The 10268-nt window shown below is 42.8% G+C and overlaps 1 protein-coding gene across 1 annotated transcript in view; it reads right to left on the minus strand.

Moving 5' to 3' along the window:
- Positions 1 to 3641, minus strand: part of trim36 (tripartite motif containing 36) — a 28139-nt gene extending 24498 nt beyond the window's left edge. The window contains exons 1-2 of the mRNA XM_053421459.1: positions 3379 to 3641; positions 1589 to 1823 (exon numbers count right to left, since the gene is read on the minus strand). Coding sequence (XP_053277434.1) covers positions 1589 to 1823; positions 3379 to 3423 — 280 coding nt within the window. The 5' untranslated portion in view covers positions 3424 to 3641. The remainder of the gene's footprint in view (positions 1 to 1588; positions 1824 to 3378) is intronic.
- Between the last annotated feature and the right edge of the window lie 6627 nt (positions 3642 to 10268).

Raw genomic sequence — 10268 nt, forward strand, 5'->3', positions numbered from 1 at the left:
AGGTTTGGCAGCATGAATAAACTGGCTCCTTTTCCCCTCAACCATGTTAATGAGGCTAAATTATCACCATTGTTTGAACAAATCTGCAGAAACGTCAAGAAGCATTAATTAAAAAAGCATTATTGCAGAAGACAACAATTATACACTGCACTGGAGACACTGTGGTGGCTAATATAGAGACACTCTCAGATCGTCTACCACCCGAACATATGGATTGTGTAAATTAGCAAGTCTTTAAATAAATCGAGTCACAGCCCTCGCACATTCAGAAACCTCCATTTTTGTGTCAGAAATTTGAAAAGTCTTGCTTTTCCTCTCGGTTGTTGCCACGGTTCAACCCAAGTGATCCTATGCACCATTTTATAAATGAGGCCCCTTATAAAGAACGTCCTGTAAACCAAAGCTCTCAGAAAAGCATCACTGTACCTCCACGCTATTTAAGGTTGGACATGAACCTGCAGAAGATCGGCTGCAGCAGTGCCATACGTTTTGAAGATAATAATGTGAAGTTAATTTAGCAACCTGTCCACCGAACCACAGCTTTCCCCTCGCTCCAGCTCAGCTTGGTTGAGTTCAAACACATCTACACCTTAATATCTGATTAAAGATCAAGTGGAAATGATAGACACTTCTCTCTCTTCTAAAAACATTTTCCAATGAATACATAAGCCCCTGCATGATTGAGGGTGGTGTTTGATGCCCCTGGGCCACAAGAGACAGACAATGGAGACAATCAGGCTTTGAGGGAGCTTGTCAATATATCTTTTCTCCCGGTAGACAAAAGTACGGCTTGTCAAGTTTGTCTGCTGGCTCATTAATAAAGCCTGTAAAAACAGACGGGATTGAAAGAAAGTTACTGACTGACAATGTCATGCCTGAGAGGTAAAGTTATCAAATCATCTAATGTGTGCTGGAGTTTATCTAGGACAGGAGGGAGGAGGGGCGGCGTCTGCCCTGCAATAAAACCCACACATCATACAATAGTGCTTTTTTGGTCTTGCTCCATTTCCATGAGCTTATTCATTTAAATTTGCATTAGCTATAGGTTCATGAAAATATATTTTTCACTGTGGCACTACCTATTATATGTCTGAGGGAACTGAGAATAGTCTTCAGTTCTTACAACATATTTTCTTATATGAGAGAATGTTTTTAAAGCTCCCTCTCTATAAAAGGTCATTTCCAGGATCAGCCCACTGAAACCTGTTGAGAGCAGCAGCTGAGATGACATCAGAGCTAAAAAACTGAAGCTGCGGGAATTCAGAGGAAGACAATAAAACAGGAAGCTGACATTACTGACATAAAACTATAACTTCCTTTGTCTGAAGCTATCGCAAATGGACCCGTTTGATAGATGCACTTCCTGTGCCGCAATAGCCTGATTATTAGCCTCAATCACTTCATGTAACACACCTTAAGATAGTCGGGCTGACGGCCCACAGTTCCTGCTAATGCCTCAACACACCATTGTGAAATGCTTTTAACTTTGGAGGATCCCGGTCCCTGCACCAATCTGTTCCCAATAAATCCCCGCCTGCAAAGAACACAGAGGGAATAAATGTTTGTGTTTCCTTACCCCGAGACCCACCTGATCTCACAAGCCTGTCCAGCCTCTCCATGGAGGGGGAGGGCACCCTGGACCTGGGGCTGCCCGGCATGGAGCACTCGGAGCCGGCATCGAAAGAGTCGTCATAGTTCAGCTGCAGAAGCTCCCTGACACACTTGTGGCAGACACTGTGCTGACAGGGCAGGATCAGCGGGTGGGTGAACAGCTCCTTGCAGATCGGGCAGATCAGCTCCCTCTCGATGTTTTTGATCGGCACCTGGTGACGGAGATGTGGTTAATGAAATGTGTTGTCTACGCCCGGCTAGGTCTGGGCCATAAAGCAATATGAACTGGAGTGGAACTCAGTAGAGCACAAACCTCTGCTAAGGCCCATTAGCAAATTAAAATCAAGCTGCACCACACTGCACTCGTCGATACCACCCCTCACCAGCCCATGAATAATTTCCAACTTACAATCTCGCAATGTTAAAGAAAGTGCTCAAAAATCCAATGCTGGATCCAAACCAAAATCCAAAGGGTTTTTCCCTGACTCATACTGCATCCCTCCAAAAAGTTTCTTGGTAATCCGCCAAGTAGTTTTTGCATAATCTTGCTTATAAACAAACCGACAAGGCTGAAAACATATTATCCAATAGCAATATATGTTAAAACTACAACCTTCACTCAAAGATCAGTCAACTAAAATAATGAGACATTTATCCTGATGGTTATTGATATCGGCCTAACGTTTTTTGTCTTGATATCATTTTTGGCCTCATCGTCCAGCGACAGTTGCTAAATTGCTTTAAATTGACCCTACTCCTTTTTAAAACACAAAGGAGCAGAAGGTGAACACGGGTTTCAGTGTTTGGAGGAAGGACACAGCTTTCTTTGATCGTAAGAACAACAACCTATTATTAACAGATCTTTAGATGAACCTAAAACAGACCCTTTGTCTTCTCTTCAAGCTGTCAAACAACATTTTGCTGTGTCAGAGGAGGATAAAAAGGGCCTATAAAAAAGAGATGTGTACATTCAATGCAAGTGAGAAAACCCACCGGTCGAGTCCCAACAACATCCATACACTGAGTCTTTACCATGTTTTTAGTACATTACATAAGAGCGGATTATGTCCGGCTAAATATAGACTTTAACAGTGAAACAACAGCTCTCGTTTGGAAAACGTTTGTCCACAGATCCAGGAACAGAACCTGTGGTCACATTATTCAAGGGGCTCATTCATCTCAGGTGGGAAGCCTGTGTTGGCAGTTTTTAAAAACCAGGTTCAAACTTTTTTTTCACCATTGTATTGTATTTTGACAAATTCCAACTTATTTTTTAACTCTTTTATTCTATTGTTTTAATCCATTTTATTTTGCTAGTCATTTATTTGAATTTGTCCTTTCTGGTTTTAAATAGTTGTTTTTTTACTTTTAACTTAGTTTTCTTGACACCTTGTCTCTTGTACTTGTGTCTCTTGTCTCTTTAAAGTCCCTGCACAGCCCCTCGACTCCACCTGAGAGTGAAACCTGCTAAATGAATAGATTCGTGTCGCACTAACGTGAGAGAAGCGGCTGCACACGTGTTAAAGGACAATAAGCGGAGAGTTGGAGGAAGTTAGGACAGAAAGAGGCAGTTTGTCCTCAGACTGAAACAATGAGTGGACTCAGCGAGGAGGACGCACAACTCCACCGAACACACAGTCACTTTAACAATGTCGGCACGCAGCTGTGGCACAACAATGACGAAACCTAAAGAGAAACTACTTTTTTTTTAAAATCATCTTCCCCCCACGAACTCCACGAATCCTCCCCGGCTCCCGCTGCACTTACCGCCGCAGTGCCGCTGCTGCTGCTTCGCCTCTTCTCCGCGGACATGCTGAGGGAGAGAGAATAAAAGCCTCCCGCTTCCTCAACGGAATTACCCGACGCCTTTTGTTAGTGTCTGTGTTTTTGGTTCTCGTCCAGAAACACCAGCGCAACTTCTGTGGGAGCGGAGCCGGAGATGCCGACGGGACGGCGGAGGGATTTTAAATAGAGAGACGCAGCTGCTGGGAGGGAGAGGGAGGGAGAGAGAGAGAGAGAGAGAGCAAGAGCGAGAGAGAGAGAGAGAGAGAGAGAGAGCTGTAGTGAATCAGCAGCCCATTCAACACACACACACACACTGACAGTCACTCAAACACACACAGGGGCTGGAAAGACAACAGGGGGGAGTGTGAGAAAGAGAGAGAGAGAGAGAGAGAGAGAGAGAGAGAGAGAGAGAGAGAGAGAGAGAGAGAGAGAGAGAGAGAGAGAGAGAGGAGGGGAGGGGGGGTGGTCTCCATAGGAACTGCTCCTGCTGCTTTCAAGTGCTCCACGTGAACTAAATTTACGTCCCTAATCCAACGGTATTTGCTTCCAACAGACACTGGTTTGAATGTGGTCCCGAGAGACATCAATATGTAAGAAAAGATTCAAGTCTGGAGGGTATTTAAAGATGGACGACATGGCGTTTGCTGCACTAAAGTGGAGACAAAGCGTCTGTATCGCCCCCTAGTGGCCGTCGGCAGTATGAGTCCTAAATCCCACCTCTTGTATAAGAAACACAAACACTTTAACCTACAGCAAGTCGACAATAGGCGACAAATACGACAGAACCCATCTTTGAGATAAATTAGTTTTGATGTGTGCTTTAACTTGAATGTCCCAACCACTTATATGGAGGAGATCAAACCAGACAGTGTGGGTAAACATGTAAACAAGACATGACATTTGCTCCCCTAAAATGAAACCAAAGCGTCTAGATTGCCCCCAAGTGGCTGGCTGCAGAATGGGTCGTAAATCCTGCCTCTTACATGCTAGTGGTTGGGACATCAGAGTTACAGTACACATATTAATTTGGTATGTTTGAAAGGTGTCTGTCAGATTAGAACGTTGCCTTTTTGACAAATTGATGTATGTTTACGTTTTCACGTATCAGAGTTTGTAATCAGTGGCAGATCTTGGATTTTTAGTGGCCAAACATTTGCCATCATTCAAGCACAATTCTGGATTCAATAAAGTCAACATGTAAGTCAAAGCCACACATCATGAAATACATTTCGAAAATTGTTCCTAGCTAATACACTTGTGTACTTCAAACAAGATCAGGAAGTAAAAGTTTCGAACAAACTGTCATATTTATTGTTTGTGTTGATATTGAGTAGTTTTTATTTTTTTAAAGACTACAGACAGAACAGGGGGACGTCAGGGGAAACTTAGAATTCAGCCAGGCTAGTGGCCCCTGGAGGAGTGGGTATATCAGTGGGACTTTGCCTCCACAGCTCCATCCCTTGATTGTGCGACTCCACAGACTCACAAGATGGCAACATTCCTATTCGCTAGCTTGGCTTCATTTCTGGAGGGTGGAGCTGCATCTTCCATCTTTATATCCAGTCTATGGATCAACCGGCTCTTATTGTTCTTTATTGTTTGAGTTTAAGCAAAATGTTCACTTTATATCATTCCAATCTTTAGTATATTAGCTATCCAATTCAATGTTATTTGTACAACACCGAATCTTAACATGCATTATCTCAAGGCGCTATACACAGTGAGGTCGACACCTTACAATATATAGAAACCATGATGTTTGGACAATGAGCAAACACACAGAAATATCTCCCCTTTCTTAGAAACCAGCAGAACCAGAGTGAGTGTGATCAGACATCTGTCTCGACCGGTCGGGTTGAAAAGACAGAAATGGTGGAGAGGAAGAGGGGACAGGACCAGATGTGTAACTGTTGTTTTCGGTATGTTCACTGGTTTAGGTTAGTGGTAGCATGCTAACATTGCTACTCACCACAGCCTGCCTAAGGAGAGCCTGTTAAGTATGATGTTAAAGTCACAGCGAAATTAGCTTCAATTCACTGAGAGGTCGCAAGGTTGTCCTCGATGAATTAGACTGAACGGGGAAGACGTTTCAAAGCCATTCAGTGGTACCTCTCAGACACATGTTCCAATGTCTTTGCTCACGTAAAAATGAGTGATGTGAAAACACTGCTATGTCGTAGGTTGTTTCTCTTGATAAAAATAACAGACGTTAGTAAAAGATGGAATTTTTAACTCTTGTCTCTTGACCACCTTTTGATCTCAAACCCAAATGCCTTCAGAGTAGAACAATGCGATTGGGCCTGATGGGACTGAATTAGTTCTAAAACTATAAGGTTAAAACATAACGTCTAAGTTTAACAATAAATCTTTCTTCATATTTATATAAAATTTGGTAGCTATAGGTTTTCAAGAGTCTCTGGTCCAACAGTGACTAACCGTGCCCGCCCCCTCACACAAGGTTTCTATACATAACAAAGGGGCCCGTGAAAGCTACGACTTCTGCTCACTTTACATTCACCATTGTATTAATGTCTGATCCATTATTAAAGGAGATTTATTATCTGCTAGTCACTTGCAGCAGTGGCCATGTAAAGGTCTGCAGTTCATTTAATTGCACACTGGGCCTCCCATCAGGTCAACCTGACAGTGTTCGGGTTAAAGAACAAAATGGACCATGAAACGTCTTTTGGGGAGTTTTGGAAGGGAGCTGCAATTAATTTACTTTGTAAATTATAGCTTATAGCGCATAATGAATGGAGTGAACTGTTTGAACTATTCTACTGGCCCAGACGCCACTGAGGGCACTGCAGACATCTTTCTGTTGAGTCATTTGTTGGCTGAAAACAATGTAAGGTTTCAGTAAATAACAGTGGTCCTATTTACTTTTAGATTTCTATCTTATATCTACTTTCTACAACTGTTTTCAAACAATCGCTCAAACATCCTTATTGCTCAGAAACATTTAAGTGTTTGAGTAAAGAGTAAACCTTGTTGCTGACTGTGCAATGGAGGCCTGATTCTAATTTTAAAATATCACTGAATTCAGCAACTGTGGCCGGGCCAGTGAATCAATCGTGTGCACAGTCTGCTCCATTTTTTCATTAAACACATGAAACACACACACACACACACACACACACACACACCACAGCACATACAAGCTTGGCTGAATGTGGGAGCTTGTGCTAGCAGGGGAGCTGCATTTCAACACATCATGTCAGACTGCAGTAGGTGAAAAGGGTAAAGACCTCCTCCCCATGGAGACACACACACACACCTCCTCGGTAACCGGGTGCCCTGCCTCAACCACGCAGCTGCTGCCAAGTGTCCCACATACTGACAAGAGTCTGTGATCCAGCCTGCAGCGCTATCGAGCTACCAACACACACAGCGACCGAGCCTCTAATTAAACTCTTTATGTTCACGTTTTCTCCTCTCCTAAGAATAGAAGGGAAGCTTATGCCTTAAAGCCATAAAGCTCTGACACAAAATAGAATGGAGAATGGATGAGTCTGTGTAAACCAAAAACCCTCAGATCCTCTTACCACATCGGAATACAGTTAGTACGATAAGTGCTTAATAATATCATGTTAAACAATATAACAGCTATAAATATATGAGATTACATCAATGCTGTTGAACTGTTGAGGCATGGTGTTGGCATTAATTGAGACCCGCAGCTGACAATAGATTAGAATAGAGCAGAATAGAACGATACTACTATAGTATCATAGTATTACTTCATATTACAATAGTCTATGGTGTATAGGCTAAATGGTTGATAGAATTGAAATTCACCCAATTTATTCATACAATTGAAATTATTTTATAGCATAGAAAAGAATAGAATAGAGTGAATATGATTTTGTTGGGTATATTTTTACTTTATATTACAATATAAGATCATGTAAAATACAGGCTGAAATGTTAACATATTTTTCAATGTATTAAATAGGTTTTAATATAATTGCAATGGACGAGGCATGCACTTAACTGTTGGCCTTAATATGTTTATAGAATAGAATAGAATAGAGAAGGGGAGAGTAGAGTAGAGTGGAGTAGAGTAGAAAAGGTGTGGATATAGACTCATGGTCATTCAACTGAAATGACCTCAGTCAGATGATGTTGCAATATCAGAATATAGGTATTAAAAATGCATGTATTAATCAAAGAAGAATACAACAGGACAGATTCTCCTAAAAAGCCTTTTATGAATGTATATTGTAAATGGAAGCTTAATTAGATGTTGTATTAGCAGAGGCTTGTACCTTAAACTGTGAGACTATAGACACGTCATTCAACAGAAAACACCCTCTGTCAGATCATGTGGCAATATCAGGATATATTTACAGTAAATAATGTCTAAAGAATAGAATAGAATCAAATAGTTTTTTTACATTGATGTTGTACATTCACAATATAAGTTGATGCTATATGAGGTGAAATGGAGCTCACTTGAATTGAATAGGTTTCAAAGGGGAATGAGACTGAGAATCGGACTATAGACACATAGTCATTCAACAGAAAACACCCTCAGTCAGATCATGTGACAATATCACAATATATCTAGTAAATTATGTTTGAATAATAGAATAGAATAGAATAGAATAGAATAGAATAGAATAGAATAGAATAGGCAGAGGTGTGGGTTTGTCAGCCTCCCTCTCCTCTCCGTCCCCTGACAGCTCTGCAGGCCGACGCGGCGCTGCTGATCTCGGGCACATGTTGACACACAGACCGCTGCTGTCAAAAGAACCGTAAATCATCCGCTGATGTGTGTGGGGGGGGGACTCACTCACCTCGCCTCGCTCGATCCGCTCCACGATGCTGGCGAACTCCGTCATATCCTCAGAGTCCGACATGGTTACAGACGATGATGATGATGATGCTGCTACTGCTGCTGCTGCTGATGGAGGTGATGGTGATGAAGATGCAGATATTAAAATGTAGAGGAACACAAACAGGCAGCCTGGATCACCGCCTCACAGCTTCACAACGGAAGGTGAGGTGACGTGAAGCGAGAGAAGCTGCTCCTCAGACCACATCCCCTCTCCTCTCTCCCCTCCCTCTCCGCTGTGTGTGTCTGTGTGTGTGTTTGTGTGTGTGTATGTGTGTGGAGTCTACGGTACATGCGCCGGCGACCAATTTTGTTTTAGTTGGCCTCGTCTTGGAGGGAAAACTCCTCCCTCGTCTCCTCGGCGCACTCTCCCATCTCCCTCCTCGTCCCTCAGCGGTGATGTCTCCGCGCACACAGCCCTTTGTATCCTCGTCATCTGTCACCCACCAGCCCGCGTGCAGGGAGAATGGATCCTGGTTTTATCCATCGCTCTCTGCAGGAACAATTATAATCATGTCAGTCTGAAGATTAGAGGGAGGGGGGGGGGGGGGTCCTAAATCTAATAGTGACGCGTCCACTTAAGTTTACGCACACACACATGTGGCCTGTTTACGCATGGCTGGCGACGCGCTCACGTGCGCATATGGTACTGTACTCTCTATCTATCCCCGCCTCCCTCCCTCTATCCATCCATCCCTCTATCCATCCATCCGTTTGTCTGTCTGTTTGTCATCCATCCATCTAGCTATCCATCTATCCATCCATTCGTTTGTCTGTTTGACTATCATCCATCCATCCATCTATCCATCCATCCATCTGTTTGTCTGTCTGTCTGTCTGTCATCCATCCATCTATCAATCTTCCCATTTGTCGATCTATCTATCTGACTGTCATTCATCCATCCACCTACCCAACTATCTATCTATCTATCTATCATCTATCCATCCATCTATCTATCTATCTATCTATCTATCTATCAATTCCTATCTGTCTGTCTTTCTATCTATCAAAGTGATAGTTCCCTATTGTTTTTGTATGTAGTCTTACTCGTTGGTGTTGTATTACTTCTTGTTGTTTTATTTGTCGTTGTATGCTGTTGTTGTTGTGGTTGGTGTTGTTGTTATTATTGTTGTTGTTGGAGGAAGAGGTTTGGGAGCAGTTGCCTCATGAATGTGACAGATTCCGATCGCCTTGTTTCAGGCCTGAGCCGGAATGTGAGGCGCGGCATGTTTGAGGCCGGATTAGGTTCCCTGTTTTTTATTTTTTTTTCTGGCAATGCCACTTGTGCCGTGTCACCAGATGGCCTCATGGCTTCATGTGGACGTATTCCACCCCATTGAGCACGTGGAGGCGGGAGGAGGGGGGGGCGGGGGGGGGGGGGGGGGGCGCACTGGCAGACTGACAAAACTAACTCATCTCAGCAGCTGAGCATCGTTTCCAAAAGCTCCAGAACACTGAGGCTATCATCACTGTTAACTGGCCCCAATAGAACCACATGGTTTCATTTGGGAAAAGCTGTCATCACTTAAATGCAGAGCTGAACACTAACGATAACTATCACAGTATCATTTCCATCAATGGCGACATCATCACATTACAACAGGTCTTTAACAGTTTTTTCTTTCCCGTAGTTTGTGCAGAATTGACCTTTTATATAAAAAAATGAGATCCTCATGTCGGTACAAGAAAGTCAGAGCATCACCAAGTTCACAACTTCCGATTCATTATCTGGGAACCATGAACGTCTGAGCCAGATTTCATTCTGGCTGGTTTGACTTCTCCTACGTCATCAAGGAGAGAAAGTTCTCCTGGATTGTAAATGTTAGTCAATAATTTTTATATACCCTTGGGTCAAAGATGAGCCGAGCTCTGTAATATCTGCAATGACACTTGCCTGCCCCATAAAAAAGCCCCAGCAGTGAGTCTCAGTCCACTTCACTGAATAATCAATGGAGTGCATTGATTAGTGAGTGAAAGAAGAATTGATTCAAGTTAAATAAGAACAGCTCTAGAATCAGCACGTTCAAGTTCATCT

The sequence above is a fragment of the Pleuronectes platessa genome, chromosome 4, assembly GCF_947347685.1.
Source record: "Pleuronectes platessa chromosome 4, fPlePla1.1, whole genome shotgun sequence".
Taxonomy (NCBI): Eukaryota; Metazoa; Chordata; class Actinopteri; order Pleuronectiformes; family Pleuronectidae; genus Pleuronectes; species Pleuronectes platessa.